This window comes from Talpa europaea, assembly GCF_964194135.1.
Source record: "Talpa europaea genome assembly, chromosome: 1".
NCBI lineage: Eukaryota > Metazoa > Chordata > Mammalia > Eulipotyphla > Talpidae > Talpa > Talpa europaea.
The window spans coordinates 5,659,020-5,685,259 of NC_140073.1; the positions used below are offsets into that span (position 1 = coordinate 5,659,020).

General features: G+C 45.4%; 2 protein-coding genes across 2 annotated transcripts; one reads left to right on the top strand and one right to left on the bottom strand.

The window, feature by feature from the left end:
• PLAAT5 (phospholipase A and acyltransferase 5) lies at positions 1 to 2,289 on the top strand (the record flags this gene model as incomplete). Its single annotated transcript, XM_084253811.1, has 3 exons — positions 1 to 241; positions 1,424 to 1,686; positions 2,197 to 2,289. The coding sequence occupies 3 exons, from the start codon at positions 1 to 3 to the stop codon at positions 2,287 to 2,289; spliced, it is 597 nt and encodes a 198-aa protein (XP_084109937.1).
• A 6,438-nt stretch (positions 2,290 to 8,727) lies between these two features.
• Positions 8,728 to 21,734, bottom strand: LOC311184043 (organic anion transporter 7-like; the record flags this gene model as incomplete). The annotated part of the gene is made up of 9 exons (XM_084253829.1): positions 21,265 to 21,734; positions 19,492 to 19,595; positions 17,308 to 17,462; positions 17,053 to 17,221; positions 15,490 to 15,613; positions 11,860 to 11,975; positions 10,710 to 10,924; positions 9,362 to 9,470; positions 8,728 to 8,899 (listed from the first exon to the last, which is right to left on the bottom strand). Exons 1-9 carry the CDS (start codon positions 21,664 to 21,666, stop codon positions 8,728 to 8,730), a joined length of 1,566 nt encoding a protein of 521 aa, XP_084109955.1. The 5' UTR covers positions 21,667 to 21,734.
• Between the last annotated feature and the right edge of the window lie 4,506 nt (positions 21,735 to 26,240).

Genomic DNA, 26,240 nt, shown 5'->3' on the forward strand with positions numbered 1-26,240 from the left:
ATGGGGGGAGGCTCCTGGGTCCCTGGTGAGAGGGGAGATTTTTCCAGTCTGTTGCTGATCCCCCAACCAGGTGTCTCGAGTCCCTGGGGCGTCAGTGTCTTTACCTTGCTGCTGTTTCTAAATCTGTTACAGAGCAAACCAGCACCCCAACCCGGAGACCTGATTGAGATTTTTCGAATTGGCTATGAGCACTGGGCCATCTATGTGGAGGACGACTGTGTGGTCCACCTGGCTCCCCCAAGTGAGTGTGGACCCCTTGTCGCCATGGGGATGATTGGAGTCAGCACAGCAGAGAGTGCTGCTGCCCGAGCTGTGAAGCACCCCGGCCTTCCTGACCCTAATTTACCCCACGGTCTAAGGGTAGAGTCCCCGGGTTCCCTGACCCCAGCCGCCCTTTCTCTTGAAGTACAAATGTAGTGGCCTGAGGTCCATTCTGTACTGACAACAGCTCAGTGTCCTTCTCTATTTCTGAGGATTCCCCAGAGGGGCCACGCCTCATCTGCATTCATCTCCACCTCACTGTGCCCAGACACCCTCGCCCCTTGTTTCAACAAAGAGAGCTTTGGTCCCTCCCTCCCCATCAGATTTTTCTCTAAAAGTGAATTCTGCCGCCTCTGTCCTGGCAGCTGCATGCCTGCTGCGTCTGTGTACTAGGCAGCTATTCTTTACCCCCTGAAACAGAGCTCCGGGGACAGGTCTGCTTGCAGACAGTGTCCAAAGGGCGAGGCCTCACCTTGCCCAGCTCTGTGGCGGTGGCAGAAACGCAGTCCTGGCCCCGGCCGGGTTCCTGGCTCTCTCCCACCCCTGTCTCCTCTAAGGACTGAATACAGCAGCTCTCAAACGTTTCTAGTTTCAAAGCAGTGGAACCCTGTTTTCAAACAATCCCCACGTGTGTTTTGATGAACACTCTGATATTTGAACAGGGAAAGCAAGTGGCTGGGGTGGAAGCTGGTGGGAGGGGGTGGGCACCCTCTGGAGCCCATGGGCCTGCCTCCCTGAGCAGGTGCCCCTGCTGGGGGAGTCCCCAGAGAGCTCCTCTCCCAGGAACTGCCACTCCCCCCAAGGGGTGCTGGTCAGGCTTTGTGAAGATAGTGAAGATGGCCCTGGTGTCTGGTTAGGAAGACAAGACCCCAGTTCCAGGACTTGGCGGGGTCAGCAGAGTGCAGAACAGAGTCCCGCCACGACCTAGGGGGCTCCTGGAGGTTCACAAACAGGCCCTTGCTGTGGGATACGCACAGGGAGGAGCCTTCTCGGTGCATTTGGTTCTGGGCCATTCAGTGACTCCGACACCCCATGCCCTGTCCTGCCTTTGGAGGAAACCCAGACTCCAAGAGAAGCCGAGCCAGTGGCCAGGCCCTCCACCGGCTCCGGGTGCGCCCACTGCGCCTCCCCCCTCCCCCACCCTCGCTTTCCTTGGCCGCAGGCGAGGAGTTCCTGGCGGGCAGCATCACGTCGGTGTTCAGCAACCGCGCGGTGGTCAGGTACAGCCGCCTGGAGGACGTGCTGCACGGCTGCTCGTGGAAAGTCAACAACAAGCTGGACAGGACGTACCTGCCGCTGCCCGTGGACACCATCATCCAGCGCACGAAGAACATGGTCAACAAGATGGTGCAGTACAACCTGATCGAGGGCAACTGCGAGCACTTCGTCACCGGCCTCCGCTACGGCGTGTCCCGCAGCCAGCAGGTGAGGCCCGGTGTCCCCACCTCCCGCACCGGAGAGCAGGGCTCCAGCTCACAGGCGCCCTGTATGCAAGGGGGGGCTTGATGAGGGGGGATCCCTCACAGCAGGGGTGTGTCCCAGGATCTGCCTGCTAGGTCCGGGTCTTTATCCCCCATGAGGCCCCCACTGGGACCAAATCGCCTAAGGAGATTTTCTCAGAACGAGCCCAAGGGCTGATTCTGACACTAATTCAGCCTTGACTGTCCACTGAGTGCCCCCCCAGGTCTCCCCCCCCTCAGATTGCCTGTATGTAGGGTCTCGGTGACCTCTCCCGGAGCCCCAGGCAGACCCTTCGGCCACTCAGGCTGCTCCACTTTCTCGGGCTCTCCTGCCTTTGCAGAGGAGGGTAGCAGCGGCTGCTGCTTCTCACAGAACAGACTCCAGGCCCTTCCCCGACAGGGAGTGGTGAGGGAGGGGGATGGCGATGCAAGCCGAGGAGGGACACTGAGCACCCGTGGCTGGCCTGCCTTGCAGGTAGAGCAGGCCCTGCTGGAAGGCGCCAAGGCCGCGGGCGCCGTGATTTCTGCCGTGGTGGACAGCATCAGGCCCAAAGCCCTGACCACCTGAAGCCCCCGCAAGTCCAGGCAGAGGAAGCGCTGTTGACCCCAGCAAAGAGAACTGTCTGCCCACCCCTTGCCTTCTCCTCTCAATGGCCCCATGTAAGAAAATTATGAGCTTCTGGAAGAGTCTAGAATGCATCCAATTACCCTTCTGGAAATACATCCCATATATGTGACCACAGACTTGTGGATTCTCCGTGGGAATATCCCACTCTATTGTGCGTGTGTGGTAGGTGCTAAGCATTTCACAGGCTTGTTTAGCTTTATTTTCTCTTTGGGAAGGGGCCTTGCGTGTTTCACAGGCTAGACCCCACCAGCAGCGTCGGCATCAGTGTTCCCAGTGATGTGGAGCTTTTTTCAGAAGTTTTTTTTGTCTTGATGCCTGATCCCCATTCACCCTGGTCCTGTGCTTTTAGGCCCACAGAGGGACTCAAGGAGGAGGCGTCCACGGAAGCCTGCAACTGTTCAGGCCAGCTGCGCCTTACCCTAGGAACATCTCGCCCAAGAAATACTTTCTTTTTAAAGTTATGCATCAAGTTAAAGCAGCCCCAAGTTAAAGCATAATCAGCAAGACCAGTTATTTTGCTTTTCTACTTTATAAACACTAGAAAATTTGAATTTTTTATAGCCACTGATTTCAGTTGCATTCTTAAAGCAATATGGTCAGCCCCTGAGGGAGAGGAGGGAGTGATCCTTGTGTTTGAAGAATGTCACGGTGGGAGGCCTGAGATTACAGCTGCAGATGGGTAGTGCCAGGACGAACAGAAGTCACCCAAGGGCTCTCATTGCTTGGGAGGCAGGAGGAGTGTGGAAGAGAGCAGGATAGAGCCCCCAAAGCATCTCACATAAGATCTTAGGGTCTCCCAAGAGCCTCTCTCCTGTTTGGAGAAAATAGACCTACACATGAAACTTCATTTTCCCCTCCTCATCCTTTCCTGGGTGATTCAAACTGGACTCCCCAGCTGTTTCCTGGACGTGGGAATCGGGGTGTGGCTTTGATGGTTTTCCGTCTGCCTTTCCTGAGGGGTCTGTCTGCTTTGTGTGGGAGTTCTGGGTGCTGGTAGTTAGAGGATGCCCTCACCCCTCCCCCTGCTTCCCCAAGTAACTCCCATCACCCACAGAAACAGTCCCTAGTACTTCTCCCTTCAGTTTCTCGATTCATTATATGATCTAGATTTCTCACTTCACTTTCAACCACCTCTGTTATGTATTAATGATCCCTTTGGTCTGAAGATGACTTTGAACTCACAGGCCATGTTCATCTATAGCCAGAACAACACCGATCCCCATTGCCAATGAGTGTTTGGTAACTGCCTCACAAAGGTCTCCTCCCTCCACTGCTTACCTTTCAGACAGGGACACACTCCTCTGGCGACTTTCCAGTTTGAACCCAGGGAGGTAGAGACCCCCAGGAGCACATCAGGGCTTATGTTCATTTGTTCATTCAACAAACATTTTCAGTGTCGACCAAGAGCAAGCCCTGGCTCCCCTCACCTTTGCCTGAACCCACAAGCAGTGGTCAGGAATGAGAAGAGGTCAGTGAGACGCTGTCACAGTGGAGTGTGGGGTGGAGGCCACCTCCTGGACAGCCGTTGCCTGTTTCCAAGCTGCCCATCTGAGAGCCAGAACATACTTCCCACTGCAGATGGGGGTGGGTGGGGCAGTTCCTTCCACTGCAGATGGGGGGAGGGATGGGGCAGTTCCAAAAGTGTTATTAGAAACCTGTACACACAGGTCAAAACCACAAGGACACATCATCTCACACTTGGTCGAGTAGCACAGATTAAAAGACCCCAACAACAAAGGTGGGAGGATGCAGGGAAAGGGGAACCCTATTCCACTGTTAGTGAGAATGGAAACTGGTACAGCCATTGTAGAAAACAATCTGGATTTACCTTAAGAAACTGAAAATGAAATCCCACTCTTGGGCACCTCTCCAAAGAAGATACCCACTCAAAAACCTACATGTACTACAGCATTTATTGCAACACTATAAGAGTGAGGCCTTAGAAACATCCCAAGTGTCTGCCAGTAGGTGGTTGGATCAAGACGATGTGGTGCATCCACACAATGGAATTCCATTCAGTCACAAGGAAAGGCGAAATGATGCCATTTACAGCAAAATGGAAGAAGTTCAGGGGACTTACGTGCAATAAAGCAAGCCGGAATGACAAAGACAGATATTGGACATTTACATAGTAGATGACTATACTTATTAAAATTGGTAGATATTAATAAACAATGATGGGGGAGGGTAAAAAAAGAGACAACCTCCAGAAGGCGATAAAACCTTTACAAATCCTCCATCTGAAAAAATAAAAATGTAAAGAAACCCAAACCTGTACAGCTCCTTCACTTCTTTGGCTAAATTTATTCCTAGATATTTTAGACTTTTTGCTGTGATCTCAAATGATACTGTTTTCATCATTTCTCTTTCTGCTAGTGTATTGTTTGCCTATCAAAAGTGGAGGCAGTTTTGATTGTGAAAAGGGGACATTGAATAATTATGCTGAGATCATAAGTGTAAGTGGAGGCCCTGGCATCTTAAGTGAAGAAATTAAATGAAAAGTGGGGTGTGTGTGTGTAGTTGGGGCCAGAGAAAATATCAGTTCTTACTTGAAAAGATCTTACTTTGCATCAAAATAGATACCCAGGCCTTGTGGGTGCATAGTTGATGATGTTGTAGCATTATTTTGAAATAGAGCCTTTCTCTTTGCATTATCTACAGAGTCTTCTGGTTTAGACCAAAATATCATCAATGTAAGCAAAAAAGGCTTCTCTTTTTCAAGAATGCCTGATCATTTTCTTCTTTGCCTCAGCAGTAATTTTCCGACCCTATGTTTCTTTTTTACTAAATACCAGCTCTTTCATTTTTACATTTTCTACCCATTTCTATAAACGAGGAGTGTTTCTCAGGGAAATCATTGCATTTCTTTAATAAATCAGTTTCTTATGCTTCTCCACCTGGGTTCACTTCCAGGCTTCATCCTTGTGAGAAGCCCCTAAATCAGATAATTTGTGTCTGGGTCTCTCCGCATGAGGTTATATTTCCGTTATGTTTGAAATCACATGGATTTCTCTGACGTTTGCTTACTTGTGGGCTCTGACCCTGCTGCTCTTACAGAGCCACAGCCCAGAGATCATTGTGGGCCTCTGATGGGTTTATTGTTTACATCAGGCTACCCCCAAAATAAAATTCAAATTTAGTGCAATCCATGCAGGAGTTTTTTGTGATGTTTTTAACATACAGACAGAAGGTAGCTTTTAACTTATATAGATAAAAGTACTAAAAAAATGTCACCTGGAAGTGCACAGCCTCTGCCAGATGGTCAGAGAAGGCAGCACCACCAGGCTGGGCTGCCTGATTGATGGGTGGGATCAGAATTGCAAGGTAGTTTGGAATGTTCTTCCATAGACATATGAAGAGCAGCAAGAGGCAAAACCTGGCAGGAACAGAGTGCTGAGTAAATGTTATAGCAGCCTGTGTGAGGCTCGAGTGCATGAAAGACAAAGTTGCTCCCCTCATATTAGCTTCCTCCAAATATCTTAGTCTCCTGTGGGCAGAAATGAGGGAAGAGTGTTTATGCAGAGAAGAAAGAACCCGTGCCATTTATCCCTGACTTGTGGATGAACTAGAACTAGACTGACCTGTCTTAATGGGGTGTCTCTGCCCTTTGGGTTAATCATTTGTGGTGAGGGAGGCAGGGATGGGAAACATTGGGGTTGCTGGAGGCTCATTCTGTGCAAACAAGTCTCTGCTGACAATTTGAAACTTGGCAGAAGATCCAGGCTGAAGATCTTGTTGGGGCTGAGCTGTTTTAGATACTCTGGATTCCTGCTGCTCAGTTCCAGAAATGCCCTCATCCCTGCCTCCCTGGGACCTGGTCCTTCAGGTCCCCTTTTTATTTTCCAAGCTCCCCCAATATCATTTTCTCCAAGCCCTCCTTTGTTTGCATAGGTGAGCTGACCCTGTTGCTAGTAGAACACAAACAAAAGTCTGTTTGGTTCCAGAAACTGTTTTTTATGCTCCGATGAACCAAAAGTCATCTTACTCTGAGCTGGGGGGGAAAAAAATGCTGCATGTGACACACAGACATGTTCTGTGTCTGTATTTACTTATTTTTCACATTTCTATTGGAAAGCAGTTACTGTTCATTAACTGATCAGATTACAAAAACAATCCTGGGGGACACCTTCGTCCATCCTTCTAAGGATCCTTTGATCTGGTCTTCCCTGTTGAGAGTTTGTCCACCTTCTACAAAATGGTGGCTTTCTTCTTCATTCCACCTCATAGAGAGGGAAACTGGAAGGGCCAGGGGAAGGCGCTGGCCTCTTTGAAGCATTTTCCAACAGAGTAGGTCTCATGAGTCAGAGCCTTCAGGCAGATGGCGCCGTATTTACCAAGAGATGGAGCAATTGATGGAGAAATCGCCGCATTGCCTGTTGGGGCTCTCTGCAGGTTTGGGAGGACTCACTAGTAAAACCAACTGATCCTGGGCTTTTGTTTTGGGGGAAGCTTTTAATTACTGTTTCAACTTCCTAGGTCTTTCAGGATTTTTATTTCTTCCTGATTCAGTCTTGGAAGGTTGTACGCTTCTAAGAACTGGTCACTACTACCCAATTTTACCATTTGTTGGCATAAAGATAGTAATCATAGCAGTCTGTTGTGATCCTCAGTACTGCTCAGGTGTCTGTAGTAACTTCTTTTTCATTTCTGATTCTACTCATTAGAGTTTCTCCCATTTGTTCTTAGGGAGTCTAGCTAGGCGTGTGTCTATTTTGTTTATTTTTTTCAAAGAACCAACTTGTAGCTTTATTGATCTTTTGAACTGTTGGTCTGACTTCTACTTCATTTATTTCTGCTCTAATTTACATCTTATACTATTTTGGCAATTTACATATTCCTTGCTTCAACTTTCTTGAAGCTTGCAAAGAAGGGTGTGAACACTTTTTACTATGTTTACTGTAAGTTCTGTGCTGAAAACTAACCATTTAAAAAAAAAAGTAATTTGGTGAATATATTTTCTGGTCTTCTCTGATAGATTGTTAAGGTTTTTCCAACAGAGGTTTTACATGAGCATTAGACAAAAATATCCATCTTTACATTTCTGTCATAAGCCTTACTATTCAGAACATAGTTTTACATCAAGATTTTGTAGGCAAGTTTTCTATTTAAAATTGTGGTTTATTGGTCTACATAACTCCTTATCCAAGTAGAGTATTTTTTTGGTTTAGGGTATGAAATCATATGATTAGTTATTTACTTTTGAATCATTATACTATTTGTTGCATAATCCTTTATCTTGTCTAGCGATTTCTGATGACAAAATTATATTATTCAGAGATATGTCTACTATAATCTGTTTCTGAACTTCCTTTGATATGTAAACACATCTGTGGTTACTTTTTTGACTATCATGGCTACAAAATAAAGTCCAGCTTATGTCACCCCACGGTAACCAGCTCTCCCCAGCATGCACACCATGTTTTTTGTTTACCGTTTATTTCTAGGTAAACCATAGCTATTTTTTCTAATTCTTTCAAAATTATGTGCTTTTTCATTGTGACTAGTATATTGATTATTCCATCTAACTGGGGGAAGAATTGTTATTTTTTAGTACTATTCAGGCTTTCTATTAAAAAAAATACTAGCTACCTGTCTACAATTACACAAATATTCTAAGTCCTTTTAAAATATGATTTTCTTCACATTTCTTATTATGATCAATCACAGTCATTTTCTATTTCATAATTTAGAACTGTACTTGAAGAAAGGGCTCACTTTGTCCACTATATGTTTTTGTTTTTATTTATTTTTCTAATTTTCCTCATATCTAGGCATTATCTTGGTTTCTTCCTTTATTTAGCTCTTTGATCAGCAGTTCCTGGAATTCCTTAAAACTGTGTCACTTTCGTGGAGGTAACATCCTGCTTTGTTTTTCTTGATGCTTTACTCCTGGTAAAAACACAATGAATCCAAAAAACAAATTAACACAAAAAAATGGAAAGACATCAAACAAGCACATATGTCCTTCATTCTTTAGAGCCAGCTCTGGCACAAGTGTGGCCTCTGCCCTGAGTGTGGGAGTTAATTGGCTGAAGAAGCCCCAGATGCAGGCCAGGGTCCGGGCAGCTCTGGCACTTTCCACTCTCACCCTGGATACCTACCACAGCAGGCACCCTGTGCTGGGCTCTTGGCCTCTAAACCGACAGGTCTGTGCAGAGGGGTGTGTGGACAAGAGGATCTGGGGGTGGGTGGGAGGGGGAACGTGCTGTGATGTCACTGTGGGGCGGGAGAGGAGATTCTGAAACCTCAGGCACTGACCCATGCAGGTAGCTCAGGACCAGGCCTGTGGGGGCACAGTGACCTGGTCTCACGCATGTTCCTCCTTCCTCATCCCTGGTCAGTAACTCACAGTCCCCAAGGAAGCCACAGTGGGGAGACTCACATGTTCTCCACTTCCTGGATGGAGTCAGGCAGGGGCCGGTTCTTGGTTTCAGGCAGGAGGAGGATAACAGGGATAGTGAGGAGGGGGAGGGCTCCATAGATGATCCAGGGCACGTAGGGAGAGTACACCACCAGGATCATCACCAGGGGGGCCACAGCTGCCCCAACACTACCCCAAATTCCCAGGATGCCTGCAGCTGTCGCCCTTGAGGAGCAAATAACAATACTAAAAATCTGGTAGAAATCTAAACAAGTAACTTGTGATTTGCTATTTTGCTTTGATTATAGGAGATACCACAACAGTGTGGAAGGTTGACAACATACTTCTGCTTTTGAAATTTTCTCTATTTGCTAGCAATTTTTTCAAGCTGAAGTGCGTTAAGTGCATGAAGACAATTTCATCACATACAAAATACTGTTCCTCATTGCACCTGCCTTTGTACACTTCAGAAGATTCTAGGAGATACCATGTCAAAGGATGTAACCCTGGACAGAAATCAACTTTCTATAAATTTTGCCTATAAATTGTTATTTTGATGGGCTACTTTTGATAACCAATCACCCTTGGCTTTCTTCCATTAACTGCTCATTCACTGGAAAAGCTCTGTCTGAGCGCCTGGGAGATTTGTACCTGATTATAGTGGGGAGCAGTTCAGTGGAATGGGTGATAACGCTGGTCATCAAGGCATAGGAAATGCCTACTCCGAAGGCTGACAGAGCCATGCGCATGGTCTGCATTTCTGGAGAGGAAGATCAGACAGACTCAGGAAATCTGAACTGAAGGAACTAGGAAGCATCCCCCAAATTACGCTAGTGGAGATGCTTGTGAGTATAAACACCTGTGTAGAGGAACTGCTGAGAGGCTGAAAACCTGCAGTGGCTAATTGCTAGAAATGTGACTTACCTACATAGTATGACTTACATGTTATTTAATCAACTATTCCTGAATATCTAAGATTTTCTAGAAAAGAATGGTCCAGGAGGCTCCCTCTTAATTCCGTCTGTGTCTCCTCTGACCCCGCACAGGGGACAAAGGACTCCACGTGGGCAGGTGCTGAGGGACGTAAGACGCACCTGTCACCTCAGTGCAGGATTCACCCAGGACTAATACTGTGGAAGAGATTAATTAAAGGGCAGAGGTCCTGTGTTAATGGACAATGAGGAGAGTAGTTAGGTTTAGAATAATATTCAAATAGTGAGAATAAGGACCTTTGTCAGGGGAAAAAAATATCTAACATTGGAAACCACTGAAGGAAAGTTTCAGAGTTCCTATCTAATTGAAAAAAATCCCACAAGAGCCTTGCAAAGATGGAGGAGGCTCCGGGTCAGGCGGCCACCTGGCACCATGGCTGATCCTCGCGCTGAGGAGAACTGCCCCCACCAAAGTTCATGTCAGAAGCACAACTTCACGGGAGCTGGGGGCAGTGTGGTCACTCCAGGTCCTCTCTGCATTACGTATAATCATTGAAGTCAGTAAAACTGATTCTAAGGGAGATTCTGAGTTGCTCAGGGCCTGTTCTTACTGCATTCTTCTCTCTCCCTGACCACAAGGGATTTTTGTTTTCTTGAAGTCAAGGTGATGGCCCTAAAGCAGACTAGCAGTCACGGTGACCCTAATAGTTGCGGCAGAAACAGGAAGCTGCACTAATAAGGAGCCGGGACACAGAGGTGACAGTGTTGCGTGTCACCTGCCATTGGATGTGAAGGGTCATCCGTGCTTGCTGTATTAAGTGTGATTGGCCAAAAGTAAGTGATCAGCTGCTATCCTAGAGAAACTGTTGGGGCAAATGACCCAGCTTCGAATTTAATGGATACATCCGGAATTGCAGCCAGCCTTAACTGACCGCTGGCTCTTTTTCCAGCCACTTAAAGGCTGGAGGGATGATCAAAACACAATCTCCATTTCCTTCTGGCTTCGAATACGTCTAACCAGCACACTTCATGAGAAATGAGGGGAAGACATGCTGCTCTTTCCTCACCTTGAGGCACAAAGATCATGCTCAGAATGGAGACGCCCTCCAGGAACATGAAAAGTGCCTGGCTGAGTCTCCGGCCCAGGCAATTCAGAATCAAAAGTGCGATGTAATTGGCTGGGAGGGAAACTCCACCGAAGAGAACCTGGACCAGGAAAATGTGGCTTCCCACTTGCTGGAGGTTGAGACTCAGGCCAAAAAGAGGCAGGAAGCTAGTAAATCTATGATGAACAAAGAAGACATGTGTGATAAGGCTTAGACCGTGCACCCTACACACTGCAGCGGGGATGGTGATAAAGGAGAAAGGCATGGTCTGTTTGGCGGAATAAGGTTTTTTTTTTGCAATGTTAAGATTTTAAAACTACCATAAAATAGGGCCTCCCTGGTGGTGCAGGGGTTGAAGCCTCAGAACTATCAAGCTATTGCCAGCCACTGCAAAACGAGTTCGATCCCCTGTCAGGGAGCTGACCTGCATGGTGCAGCAGACCTCTCCTGTCAAGCCTGCTGCTCCCCTCAGCAGTGTGTTTCAGTAGATCTGCCTGTTCTGCTCCCCATGCTGGCTCTAGTGAATCCTCTCACCCCAACTCTGGCCCACACTCCAGCTCTCGTATGCATAAATAAATAAAATAAATCTTCAAAAAAATTACCATAAAATAATTGTATGATGATAGAGGTCATAATTATAACTTTTTTTTCCCCCTGGAAGGTAGAGAGTTTTGTTGTTGTAAACCTAAGACAGGGCCCTCTAGGGCTTTCAATTTTTTCTCTAACTTAATCTGGGTTATATGTTTACATGTGGAAATATTCATTGAGTTGCATGCACCTGAGCACTTTGATGTTTGTAACTTGACCTTAGTTAAGATGGAAGCAAATAAATGAAGAAACTGGAAATGAAGAAACTGAGCGCCTTCTGGCAGCTCAGAGTCCCCTCCAGGGACGAGCCCAGGGGGTGATACGACAGCAAACTCCTAAGGGGACATTACAGCCTTGTCAGTCTTTTCAGCCCCTTTGGCCACCTCCAAATATGACAATGATCTTTCCAGCTCCCTCCTGTTCAACCTCAAATCTGTCCCGACAGCACGTTGTACCTCGGGGGAGGACTAGATTCACACCTCCATTATTTTGACCCTCCCCACGCGCGCGCTGAGACGCCTACCTCACAAAAGACAGGACACAGACCCTTTTCCGCATGTTGGGTGTTCGGAACAGGTCAAGCACAGAATATCTTTTCTGCATCATCTCCAGCTCCTCCTGCATGGAGGATCTCAAGACCTTCAACAGCAAGAAACAGTCAGTTGCCACAAATTGGCAGGTAAGGGAGGTGAGGAGAGACACCCTCCATTTGTCTACAACAAAATACAGACAAGGAGGCACTGACTGGTGTACAAGTGGCAGGAAAGCGATTTATGGAGCTAAAGGGCCCTGAGGGGAAATGATGTTTGACAAGGAATTTTGATCTGAGACTCAGTTTGTTGCAGGACCGCAAAGGAGTGTGCAGGTCTCAGAGTTAGATAAGGAAAGCAAAGGAGATTACTTGGATCATTGTCCAAATCTTCACTTCTATCACGGGACAGGCAAAGGGCTGACAACTGGGGCTGGCTGGTAACTAGAGCTCTTGGTAGAGAAAATAAGGAGAGTAACAGGGTAATACCCTGAGAGCTTTTTTTTTCCCTTGGTTCTTGAATCAGCTTCTTTCAGAGAAATCTTGGCAGGCTGTGCCTCATGAATGAGATGCCCAGAATCACCTCTGAGGACAAAATCAGGGGAGATGTTGGTGTCATATGATTTGTCCCTGGTGTCACAAGCCAGGTGTATGCCTTGAGGGAGGGAACAGGTTATCTCCAGTCCTCCATTTCCTTGGCATTCAAAGGAAGAATGAACAGATGAATAAATAGGAGAATATGGAGTAGGAGAATCAGGAGTAGCAGAACTGGGAGTAGATAAGGAAGTTTAGGAAGACAAAAATAATGGCTCACTACCAGAATTTCCTAGGCCATACATGAGGTCACAGATGCGCCTGTTAATTTGCAGCCAGGACAGCTTTTGCGCTTATTAATTATTAAAAGACTATCAGCTCCATCCTCACCCCACCTCTACAAGAGAAAGTCCTGTGATGCTCACTGGGAGAATTCCACAGAGAGGTGGGGGGCTTCAGAGAAAGGAAAGCCCTCCCTAACTGAAGACCTACTGTAACAGGGTGGTCCCCAGGGAAAGGGGCGGTTCCAGGTTCCCTGCCCCACCCAAGGAAAGGTGTTGCTGAGCAGGGCGGGGAGAGGCTGCAAGAGACTGGAGGAAGGACAGAAGTAGGATGGGGAGCCAGCAGGAGACCTGGAAGAGGCATGTGGAGCAGAGACATGTGAAGAAGCTGCACTTGCTTCTTGGTCCTGGGCTGGGTGAACAGACGTGGGTGAGAGACCCGTGGGGTCAACAATGGTTGATTTTGACTTTGCTCCTTTTGTTGCAGAAGTGCTGGGCCCCTCTGCCTCTTTTTTATGGGTCCCCCCAGAAGGTGCCTTAGACTCGTGGTAGGCTTTTGGGTCTCAATGGCCCTGCTTTGGGCCAGCCCTGTGTGGCTGGGCATTTACCCACGAGGGGAGGGGTAACTTTGGGAGCTTGATTTGGAAACTATATTCTTTGCCTTTTAATACACACAAATTGTATTAAAGTTCCTTTCAATTGATGGTCTTATGCACTAGAGAATATTTCGTTTTGAGGCAGCAGATGGCAGAACCTATTTAGAGTGGGCAGCTTTGGGGGTTTTGGGGTGCTCCTCACCTTGCCCTGTAACACTACAAGGCCAAGAATGTCCTTTCAGTTGCAAAGATACTGGAATTTTGGGAGAGAGGTCACGGGGTGTCTCTCCTCGTCTCCCGCATGAGAACTGATGACCGCAGGCCGCCATGGGGGTTGGTGCTGTGAGAATGGCCTCCAAGAAGCCCTGAGACCTGGCCTGGGGCAAGGGATGGGGGGGCTGCAGTGCCTGTGAGGCTGCTCTTCAAACCCCGTGAGCAGATGGAGAGGTGAAGCTGCTCGGGCAAAGGATGGCAGCCGACCTTCAGCACTCCAGGGGCTTATCTCCCCTGGTGGGGTGCTCCCCACTCAGGGCAGAGGAGACCCATGTTCAAAGGGGAACTTGCTGGATTTTTATATTTTAAATGCATCTTTCTCTAGAAATTTTCCATCTTGTCCTATTAAAAAAGCACTTGTGCCAAACACCACCCTCTCGTCTTGCCCCCTGCGGTGTGTCGGGGTAGCCACTGGCCTTTGTCATTGCATCTTCCAAGAGCCTTTGTTAAGCCTTTAGAAAATTTGTGAACCTGTTGACATCCTGATGGTGCCTTGAAATCCACTCTGATGGAAGTATTCCTACCCCCGAAATTGGCAATTGTTAACAATTTTGGACTCTAAGTTTCCCATCCTTTGGAGTGCTGAGTGTTCGACATTTACCAAAACCCCACTGGCTCACCCCCTCAGAGGTCACTTGCACCACTCTGTACAAAGCCGGTCGCTCCCCTGGCCCCTTTAAACCTGGCCAGTTCAGCTGTCACCTCCAAGACCCACTCTGGACAGACCCACCGCTGAGGGGCGGTCAGACGCTGACCCTGACCACCCCTCAGTGCATGCTGCTGGCCTTTCTCTCGCTGCTGGTCACACTCCACTCTTCGCTTTGCCCCACACAAGCCCCCTGACCTGAGTGTTGCCTGCCTGAAGAGAGAAACAGTGGGCTTTCGCCCCCTGCCTGCCATAGCACCTGTCACCAAGTTGTCAGGGAGCAATTTGGAAGGGAAGGGGAGGAGAAAGTGTAGGAGAGGGAGGTGGGAGGGTCAGATACAGGGGGAGTGATGTTGGACTGTGAGCAAGAGCAAGAAAATGAACACATCCCTCCACGGCGAGCTGTGCGTGGCTGCCACACTTTGGGAGGCATGTGTCTGTTAAGAATACTCAAACTTTGGGGGGGAATGTGTCTGTTAAGAATACTCAAGATGTGCTCTCAGTGACGTTCATGCACGTACCCCCCATTACTATAGTCACCATGAGCTTCACCACACCCCAGGGCTTACCCTTCTTGTGAATGAAAGTTTGCACTTTTTGACTATAGTTCCCCGTTTTCCCTTCCCCCTGAGCCCTGGTAACCATCATTCTATTCTGTTTCTGCGAAGTCAACTTTTATCTTTTTTAAAAGATTCTACATACAAACAATAGTGTGCAGTATTTGCAGTTCTCTACCTGTTTCTTCAGCGTGTGCCCTCCAGGTTAATCCCTGCTGATGCAAATGGCAGGATTTCCTTTTTGTCCAGTTGGAATAATATGTCGATATAATAATAAATTTTATTTATCCATTCAACCATTGAAGGACATTTATTTCCAGGTCTCAGCTATCGTGACCAGTGCCCAGTTACTGTGGGTGAGCACATGTTTCTTCGAGAAACTTGTTTCATTTCCTTTGGCAATACACCCAGGAGTGGAATCGCTAGAATGGTAGCTCTGTTTTTAAAATTTTCGGGCACAGTCATGCTGTTTTCCATAATGGCTGGACCAAGTACATCTCCACCAACAGTGTCTGAGGGTTCCCTTGCAAATGTTTGTTACCCCTCGTGTTGATAACAGCCTCCCTAGCCTGTGTCCTGTGATATCTCATTGTGGTTTTGATTTGATTTCCCTGGCGATACGTGACCCTGAGTACTGTTTCATACACCTATTGGCTATTTGTATGTTTTCTTTGAAAAAACATCACTTCAAGTCCTCACATCCCGTAACCTCACATCCCGAGGCCCATGCTCCTCACCTCCATGGTTAGAGTATCATCCGCATTCTTTACTCCATTTATTTGTGCAACTTTCCTAAGCACCTGTAAGCCGCTGTCGAGTTTGTTGGTGATAATCAGCCACCGAGCAGACTCCATCAGCCACCTGCTCCAAGACGGAGGAGCAGTTAACACTTATTTGCTTATTTTTTATATAACATTTGTCCAGAGATGCCTTCCCCCAACCTAATACCTGCAACCGTTTGGGGCTATACCAAGAAATGTGGCCTTATGTCCTCTTGGATCTAACTGGAACACTTCTCCCTGCAATGCGCCCTCACTGCTGGGAGCGCAGCAGACCCCAGTCGCATGGACCCCATTCTTACTCAGATGTGATTTCACCAGGGAGCGCATGAAGCTGGAGTGTGAGGGGCACTCACCTGTACAAACCTGGGCCAAAGCCCTTGTGGGGACACTCATAACATGCTCTCCCTGTAATAGACACCCTTTCATGGCTATGGACAGGGGAGCCTTGCATAGACTGGACTTGCTCCCGCTCCTAGCAGCTGGGGTGGATTCTGCCTACCGGACTGGTTGTTGTCTGCTTCACTTCTCTGTGTGATGAAGAGGTTGTGCTATGTAGAATTGCTCTGAAGATAAAGTGACACAGCATATGGCCTGACGGAGAACACTCCTCCCCTGAAAGAAGGCATCCCCCTGCACTGTATCTGTGATCATCTAGCTGCAGCAGACTCATAGAGGCTTCTACCACCGAATCTTCTTAGAGAAGGAATGTAATAGGCACTCTTGAGACTTTTACACAAAGGCGGAAGAGTATGTATAGAATCAATGATATGAATCATTTGACTTGGAAAGAGATTGGAGAAGTCATATTGTGCATCCTCTCCCTCTCTCCAAAATCACCTATAAAAATGAAAATTACCCATATCATCATCATATAACTATTGGCAAAGCCATACACATACACAGATTGTAATGGATCTAATCTTCAAATGTTTTTCGCTACAGAGAAAAGATTTTTGTAGCAATTCTCTTTCTATAACACTGTTCAGCCTTTGCAGCAAGGAGGAAAAGACTCAGAAAAACTCAGAACATACTTTTGTTGTTATTCCTGTCTTTCAGGTGCTGATTTAACTAGTGTGTCTAATTAAATTTGAATTTCATACATAGTATATAATTTTTATTATAACTATGTCCAAGCAATATTCTAGACCTATTGATACAAAACAGTTATTTGTTCTTTACCTGAAATTCTAACATAAAGGAACACCCTTTAGAAAATCTAGTTAGTGAATAAAAATACAAACACTAAACATTCAGTAGAAATCATAAACCATGACTACTTACCAATATAATTATCTGTCTTGAAATATTTGGAATATAATTTTACAAAGATCTTAAATTCAAATTTAATTCAGTGTTCTCAAATTTATCTGGCAAACTCTACCGATTCTGCTTCTCAAATTGCACATAGGGAACATACCTGGAAAGTACATGCTCAGAAATAGATCAAGACCAGACAGAGTTCCATGTACCTTCTCATCCCAGGATGGATGCCACAGACTAAGGCAAAAAGATGCATACCTTGTGGGCAGAAGTAAGACAAAGAATGGTATAGACATCACTAGCTGGAGGGTGATCCAGTCTTGACATGCAAAGGCCAGGCCTCCCAGGGACATCTGCCCCAGACTACCCACAGAGATTGACAGCATCGTACTCATGGCTTGGTATTTGGGCACCATCCATTCTACCACTAAAAGAAAACACAGACAGACTTTTGGATTTCAGATTCAAAATCAAGGCTTGGAAAATGTTGAAGAAACTAAAGTGTTGACTTACTGAGCATACTACAATTTGTCAGGATACTTGTGGTAGAAAACCCAGCCCAGAAGCGCAGGAAGCAGTAGATGAAGAAGTTGGGAGCAAAGGCTGTACAAGTGCCAGAGATGGCGAGCTGGAGGAAACAACATCTGATCACCAACTTCCTGCCAAGCCTGAGAAAGAGCACAGGGGTCGACTGAATGAAAATTAGCAAAAGTGAAAGCATTTTGAACCCATAAAGAATAAATGGATCATTGCAGCAGATCTCTGAAGCAACCTTGAGTCCCAGGAGTCCTCTCAATGTTTGCACATTGGCTTTCTACTGGGACACTCATTGAAGTCTTACAAAGATTTCCTGTGAAGCAGGGATCAATCCAAGGTGAAAGTTGAAGTTCTTTTTAAAATTTTAATCATTTTATTGAGGTAACAATCGTTTGCAGCCCTGCATATGATACTAGGTCACACCCTTCAGATGTGTGTTACCACACCACACTCACCATCCCCCACCACAGTCCATTGGGCACCCTCCACACTTTGCCTCTCCTATCCCCCCCCACCCACTTCTTGGAAGCCTCAATTCTATAGTCAGATTTCTAGAGTTGTTATAGGGCAGCCCCAATATTGAACGGGTTGCCTGGTTGTGGGTCCTCACCCGCGAGTTTAAAAGGGACTTATTAATACTCCACTACAGGCACACACAAAGGTTAATAAAAGGTTTATTTACAAGGGAAAAGGAAATAAGGAAAATGTACAACTCAGGGAGAAAAAAGGGAAATAAGGTCTTTAATGTGTCCTACCTGATCCGCCGACCTGGAAACCCAAAGGCACTCTCAGAGCTGGCCGGATGCTGCGAGCTGGCTGAGAGCCAAAATGGGGAACCCCCTCCAAAGCCCACGTGCTGGCTTTATACCAACCTGGCTGCTTAACCCCACCCTCAGGCCCCAGCCACCTTCCCTTTGGTGGTGATGGGATTTGGAGTTCCCAGTGTCTTTGGCTTTGGCCTGTCCACAAAGCCTGTATGGGATTAGCTTTAGGACATCCTTTTCCCCCTAACAGGGCTTGTTATCGATATGGTTTTATGACACTTTGTTTTGTTTTTCTATATTCCACATATAAGTGACACCACCCTGTCTTTGCCTTTTTCCTTTCTGACTTATTTTGCTCAGCATAATATCCTACCCAAAGAATGCAAAAACACTAATTTGAAGGGATTTGTGCCCTCCTATGTTTTTGGCAGCACTGTTTACAATGGCCATAATTGTCCAAAGACAGCAGATTTGGAATGTGGTCTATATACACAATGGAATATTACTCAGCTATAAAAAAGATAAATTATCAGGTCTATTTTGAACATGCATCCTCCCTGTCTACCACATTAAATAGCTTAACGTGTGTTTTTAGCATGAATTTCTTGCCCTAGTATCTGTAGGTCTTTAATAACATTGCAGTTTTTGGCAGCAGTGCCAGGTTCCTGCCTGGGATTCAAGTCCGTCCATCAGAGATGAGTGCCCTTTGTCATATCTACCTTCAGACAGGTTAGATTGTATGTGCATGATATTTTCAAATACACTCTTTCTGGTCCTTTGGTTTGAGAAAAGTAAATGAGAACCAGGCTGTCACTTCAAGACCAAATTTGTTGTATAGTATGATGGGGATGGGGCAAGACTGAGTAAAAATCTATTTTTAGGATGACTCTTCTCAATTGGGCAATTGCTTGGTTCCTGTATATCCCTGACTATTTTTCAGAGCTCTGACAAAGTTAATTTAGACAGTGTACTTCTTTGTTTTCCAGTGTTTCTGTGGGGAATGAGAGCTTGAATGAGATCCTAGCCAAGGCTGGCAACAAGGGTATGAAAATTCATGCAGTGAAAGAAGTGGGCTCCCACGTGACGAAACATCTTTCTGGTCCTATAGTAACTCTTGTATTTCTAAACCACATGTGATGGCGCCTCCCCTGAAATCCTGCCTGGAGCACCTCCAGAGCTGATGGAGATTCATTTCCGGGTCTTGTACTTAGCGCTCAGTGCCGACAAATTGTCACTCACCACACCAATTAATGCTCAGTTTTTATTTCTATGTCTCTGGGACCAAGTCAACTCCAGGAAAGTTTAACTTGCAAGAAATAGTTCTTAATGAATGAATGATTTACCAGCTGATGAAAATTCTCGAGAACAAAGAGAGCCACGCTGGAGAGGGACTCACCTGTCTGATAAGTGACCACATATGAGGCTTCCCAACAGCACGCCAGCCATGAACAGGAATTTGGCCACTGAGCTCAGTGATTGAGAGTCACATACCAGGTCCCACTGGAAGAGAAGGAAATCAGCAATGGAAGCCCCAGGGAAGCTTGTAACTCCTCAGGGGAAATAACACCTAATCCCCCTTAACATAACTTGCAAAATTCAGCATTCCCGTCCCCTTTTCACTCTTTTGTTTGTTTGTTTGTTTTTTAAAGATTTATTTATTTATACAAGCACTGGGTACAGTCAGAAGCACGGGAGGGTGAGAGAGCCAGAGAGGGGAGCAGAGCAGGCAGAAGGACTGAAGCACACTGCTGAGGGGAGCAGCGGGCGGCAGGAGAGGTCTGCACGCCATGTGGGACCCTCCTCCGGTGACCGGGGAGCGGCCGGGGATCGAACCGGCGCTGCAGAGGCTGCGGGCAGCTTTGCAAGCCGGCGCTCAACCGCTGAGCCACCGGGGAGGTCCGCCCCCTTTTCACTCTTTCTAGCTTTCTTTGTCTGCATTAGTTGACCTTTTCTCATTCAAGTTTCAGCTTAAACATCACTTCCTCAAGAAAGCCTTCCCTAAACCCAATGTCTGGTTTTACTCTGCACTGGGTGGTTCGGGTTAGTGCCTAGGCTAGACTTTTTAAAATTTTATTTTATCAGACCCCCAGCCGTTTTAAATTTCCTACCAAAGGCTGAACACCATTGCCCTAGCACAACAATTTTAACATTATTCATACCTTCCACTCCTTAACTGCGGGGTTACATCCAGATGAATCCATGCAACGTTAAATACATCCTCAAGTTGAAAACGCTGACTGTTCCACCCAGCGTCCTGAGGGAATGCACCAGGGCCTCCACCCACGCCCATCATTTTTAATCAAACCATCTAAAGTCAAGGACCACCTGCATGGTACTTGCCTAACTTGGTCCTCCTAAGAATAGATGATGGAGGGGTTCGTGCTTGTTTTTTGATTCATTAGTCTCATTATCCAAGCAGGCTCCTGGCATTCGATGGAGAAGCATCCCTGCTCGCTGAACGTGTTATAGGGCAGGGAGAGGGGCAGCCCAAACCCTGCAAACCTGCCTGTTCTAAATGGGTTCTGCCATCCGCCACATCAACACAAAACATATGAGACTTTAATGGGAAGGAACTTTAATACAATTAGGAAACAACACAGGAAAGGCAAAGAATATAGTTTCTAAATCAAGCACCCAAAGTGACCCGTCCCCTCGTGGGTAAAAGTCCATCCAAATGGGATTGGGCCAGAGCAAGGCCCCAAAGCCTGCCACAAATCTAAAGCACCTTCTAGTGGGGACCCACAGAAAAGGGTCAGAAACAACCAGACAAGCCCAGAAGGAAAAGAGCAAAATCAAAATCAAGATAAATGCTGCCATGGTCACCTCCCCACGGGTCTCACCCACATCTGTGTCACCCAGTCCACAACCAAAAGACAAGCGCAGTTTCTTCACGTGTCTCTAGGCTCCATGTGCCTCCTCCAGGGCTCCTTCTGGCTCCATCCTGCTTCCTTCCTTCCTCAGTCTCCTTTGCAGCTTCTCCTCTCCCTGCTCAGCTCCACCCTCCCTTGGGTGAGGCAGGGAACCTCCCCCTTTCCTGGGTACCACCCTGTTCCCTGTTACAAACGGAGAAGGGGCGCAGTGCCCGCCGGAGCCCGAACCCCGCTCACCCCCAGGGGGTCCCTAAACCAACCCCGCCCGCTCCTCCCGGCTGGCCCGCGGGGCCTCTCACCTGGCTCACGATGGTGGCGGGGAAGGCGCTGCGGTCGTACACCCAGCCGTCCAGGCACGGCTCCGTGGCGGGCTCGCGGCCGGCGGGGACCGTCCCGTTCAGCCGCAGCAGCTGCCACTGCGGGTGGACGAAGCGGCGGCACTTGTCGGGCCTCAGGCTGGAGTCCAGGGGGATGGACACCCTCAGGAGGGCGTCCCGGCTGAGGGCCCCGGTGCCGTTAGCAGACGCCGTGAGGTTGTCCAGGATGGGGACCCAGCAGCGGTGCTCGGGGACGGCGGCCGTGAAGTTCTCCAGGAGAATGTGGGGGTACGCTAGGAAGGTGGAGATGCAAAGGAAAACCATCTGAAGGATCTGGAATCTCCCCAGGCTGCCGACTTCATCCAGGAGGCTATGAAAGGCCATCAGGGCTGAGCAGAGGATCCCCAAGAGGAGGCAAAATGAGTATTTCTAGAAAGTTCAAAGTCTCTGCTTCACCTCGGCTGTCCGCAGGGGATGAGGTGCGCGGGCATTTTCTTGAAAGTCACAGAGAGAAAGATTTCGCTGTGGTATTTCCAGCAGTTGACTAAAATCTATTAAACGTGTACTTTGTGAAGTCTTGGACTCAGCAGTGGCCAGCGTATGCCGGACTTCGACCTGCACATTCTCTGTGCTTAAACAACTAAAAGAACTTGGGGCTCGGTGTGCATAGTTCTTTCTCAAAAGCAAAATTTTTGAGAAGGATGTTGAGATGCTTTATGATTTTTTGTGTGGGAAGACTGATAGTAAATGTTTCATTTGAACCTGAAATTTGCTTGAAAGAGTTCATGAGAGAGGCCCTGAGTTGAATTAAAACAAGTGAGTGAGGTTCCAGCTACTCCTTTGGAAAGTGAGCCTCTTCCTGCAGCTGAGGTCAGACCACCCACTCATTCTGACAAGTTACTTGAAACTGCGTCAGAAAAGAGATAGATGGAGGGTATAAGACTCCGCCAGTGGCAAACTCACATAGAGGCTTATTTTTATATCTTATTGATCCATTGAAACAATATTTGTGAGATCTTTTTTGTGCTGGCTCCAGGAATGCAAATAAAGCCTAGCGAGTCAGGGAGAGGTCAATGAATAACCATATTCTGATGTTATAAACACACATATTTATGTATGCATTTATATTAAAGATATATAAATACATATACATTTATATACAGGGTAAATACACAATTTGCTATGGAGTAAATGTTGCCTTGAATAGCACGAAATCTTTGATTAAAATTAATGTTTACTTTTTTTGAAATTTAATTCATATACCATAAAAACGCCCCTTTGAAATGCACCCTTTTAGAGACACAGGAGGTGCATTCATCCAACTACTCAGAGTTCTCAAGAGAAAAAGAACCGATAGGATGTATCTATGTATCTGTTGCTGAGTCCCTCCAGTAAATTTTTAAATTCAGTTTTTCTATTCTTCAATTCCCAAATTTCTATTTTTTCATAGTTTCTATCTCTTGATATTCTGTTTTCCTGATTTTTATGTTAGTTGTCTATCAATGTTTTCTTTCAATTCATTGAGCATTTTTATGATGGTTTTTATTTATTTTTTTTTACTTTTTTTTTTATTCCTTTGTCACCTTTATTCTTTTTTTTTAATATTAAATTTTATATTTATATTCCCCCATACAATTGCAAACGCCCCATTCTGACCCCAATCCTTCCCCTCCCGCCCCCCACCCCCCAAAAAGTGTCTCTGGTTCATAGTTTTTTGTTGATTTTGATTTTCACTTTCTTATATTCATTTTCCTGGTCCCTTATTTAAGTTTTCTAGATTCCTGCTATGAGTGAGACCATCCGGTATTTTTCTTTTTCTTTTTGGCTTATTTCGCTGAGCATGATCCCTTCCAGCGCCATCCATGTTGCTGCAAATTGCATGTGTTTATCTTTTTTGAATGCTGAGTAATATTCCATGGTATATATGTACCACATCTTCTTGATCCAGTCATCTATTTTTGGGCATTTGGGTTGTTTCCAAAGCTTAGCTATTGTAAACAGTGCTGCTATAAACATAGGGGTGCAGGTGCTCTTTGGAATTGATGTTTCTGTGTCCTTTGGGTAAATACCTAGGAGTGGAATTGCTGGATCCTATGGAAGCTCTATGTTTAGTAGGTCCAGAAATCTCCACACAGCTCTCCATAGTGGTTGGACCAGTTTGCACTCCCACCAACAGTGCAGAAGAGTTCCTTTTTCTCCACACCCTCGCCAACATTTGTTGTTGCTAGTTTTTTTAATATGTGCCATTCTCACTGGTGTGAGATGGTATCTCATGGTAGTTTTGATTTGCATTTCCCTGATTACAAGTGATGTTGAACAGTTTTTCATATGTCTGTTGGCCATTTGCATTTCCTCTTCAGAGAAGTTTCTTTTTAGCTCTTCTGCCCATTTTTTGACTGGATTATTTTCTTTGTTGTTGCTGAGTCTCATCAGCTCTTTGCAGATTTTTGTGATCAGTCCTTTATCATTAGTGTTGGGTGCAAAAATGTTCTCCCAGTTGGTGGGGTTTCTCTTTGTTTTTGTTATTGTCTCTTGCTGTGCAGAAGCTCTTTAATTTGATGTAGTCCCAGCTGTTTATCTTTGTCTTCACTATCACTGCTTTGGGTGATGTGTCTGTAAAGATGTCTTTGATGTGCAAATCCCGTAGTGTTTCGCCTATATTTCCTTCTATGTATTTTATGGTTTCAGGTCTTATGTCTAGTTCTTTAATCCATTTTGAGTTGATTTTTGTGTATGGTGTGAGGTAGTGGTCAAGATTCATTCTTTTGCATGTAGCGACCCAGTTTTCCCAGCACCATTTATTGAACAAACTTTCTTTGCTCCAATGCATAGTCTTTGCTCCTTTGTCAAAGATTAGTTGACCATAAATCTGTGGGTTTATTTCTGGATTTTCTATTCGATTCCATTGGTCTGTATATCTGTTCTTGTTCCAATACCATGCAGTTTTGATGATTATGGCTTTGTAGTATAGTTTGAAGTCTGGGAGTGTGATGCCCCCATTTCCTTCTTTTTTTTTTCAGTAGAGCTTTGGCTATTTGGGGTTTTTGGTGATTCCATATGAATTTCATCAATAATTGTTCTATTTCTTTGAAGAATGCCATTGAGATTTTGATTGGAATAGCATTGAATCTGTATATTGCTTTTGGTAGGATGGCCATTTTAATAATGTTTATTCTTCCAATCCATGAGCAGGGGATGTCTTTCCATTTCTTTGTGTCTTCTTCTATTTCTTTTAACAGTGTTTTATAGTTTTCTTTGTATAGGTCCTTTACCTCTTTTGTTAGATTTATTCCCAAATATTTGATTTTTTTGTTTCGATAATAAAAGGGGTGGTTTTTTTTATTTCTTCTTCTTCAGATTTATTGTTTGTGTATAGGAAGGCTACTGACTTTTGCGTGTTGATTTTGTATCCTGCCACTTTACTGAATTGATTGATGAGTTGAATTAGTTTTTCGGGTTCTCTATGTATATTATCATATCATCTGCAAATAGTGATAGTTTGACTTCTTTTCCTATTTGGATTCCTTGGATGTCTTTCTCTTGTCTTATTGCTCTGGCTAGGACTTCCAGTAATTAATTGAAAAGCAGTGGTGAGAGTGGACATCCTTGTCTTGTTCCAGATCTTAATGGAATTTCTTTCAGCTTTTCACCATTGAGAATGATACTGGCTGTTGGCTTCTCATAGATGGCCTTTATGATGTTGAGGTATGTTCCTTGTATCCCAAGAATTTCAAGGGCTTTTATCATGAATGGGTGTTGCACTTTGTCGAAAGCTTTCTCAGCATCTATTGATATTATCATATGGTTTTTATATTTCTTTTTGTTGATGTGTTGGATAACGTTGATTGATTTTCGGATGTTAAACCATCCTTGTGCCCCTGGAATGAATCCAACTTGGTCGTGGTGAATTATCTTATGGATACATTGTTGGATTCTGATAGCTAAAATTTTATTGAGGATTTTTGCATCAGTGTTCATTAGGGAGATTGGCCTATAGTTTTCCTTTTTTGTGTTGTCCTTATTCGGTTTTGGTATTAGTGTAATATTGGCTTCATAGAACGTATTTGGTATTGTCCCTTCCTTCTCAATTTTTTGGAAGAGTTTGTGAAGGATAGGCACTAATTCGTCTCTGAATGTTTGGTAGAATTCATTTGTAAATCCATCAGGTCCTGGGCTTTTGTTTTTGGGGAGGTTTTTGATTACCATTTCAATTTCGCTGCTTGTAATTGGTCTGTTTATGTGTTCTATTTCTTCTTTATCTAGCTTTGGGTGATTGTAGAGTTGTAGGAATTTGTTCATCTCCTCTAGATTGTTGAACTTGTTTCCATATAACTGTTCATAGTAGTTACTGATTATTCTTTTGATTTCTGCTGTGTCCGTTGTGATTTCTCCTCTTTCATTTATGATCCTGTGTATTTGTGCTTTCTCCCTTTTTTCCTTTGTGAGCCTGGCTAGGGGTTTGTCTATTTTATTTATTTTTTCAAAGAACCAGCTCTTGGTTTCATTGATCTTTTGGATTGTTTTTTTAGTTTCAATTTCATTTATTTCTGCTTTGGTTTTTATTATTTCTTTTCTTCTACTGGTTTTGGGGTTTTTTTGTTGTGCTTTTTCTAGATCTCTGAGCTTCGAGATTAGGTTGTTTCTTTGAGTTCTTTCTTGTTTTTTGATGTGAGCTTCTATTGCTATATATTTTCCTCTTATTACTGCTTTTGCTGCATCCCATACATTTAGGATATCCTCCTTGTCATTCAATTCAAAGAATTTTTTAATTTCTTCTTTGATCTCCTTGTTAGCCCAGTGGTCTTCCAGTAGTGTGGCTTTTAATCTCCATGAGGTAGGATAGTTCCTTGCCTTCTTTTTATGATTTATTTCTAGTTTGATGCCTTCGTGGTCAGAAAAGATGGTTGGTATGATTTCAATCTTGGTGTATCTATTGATGTTTGTCTTGTGCCCCAGTA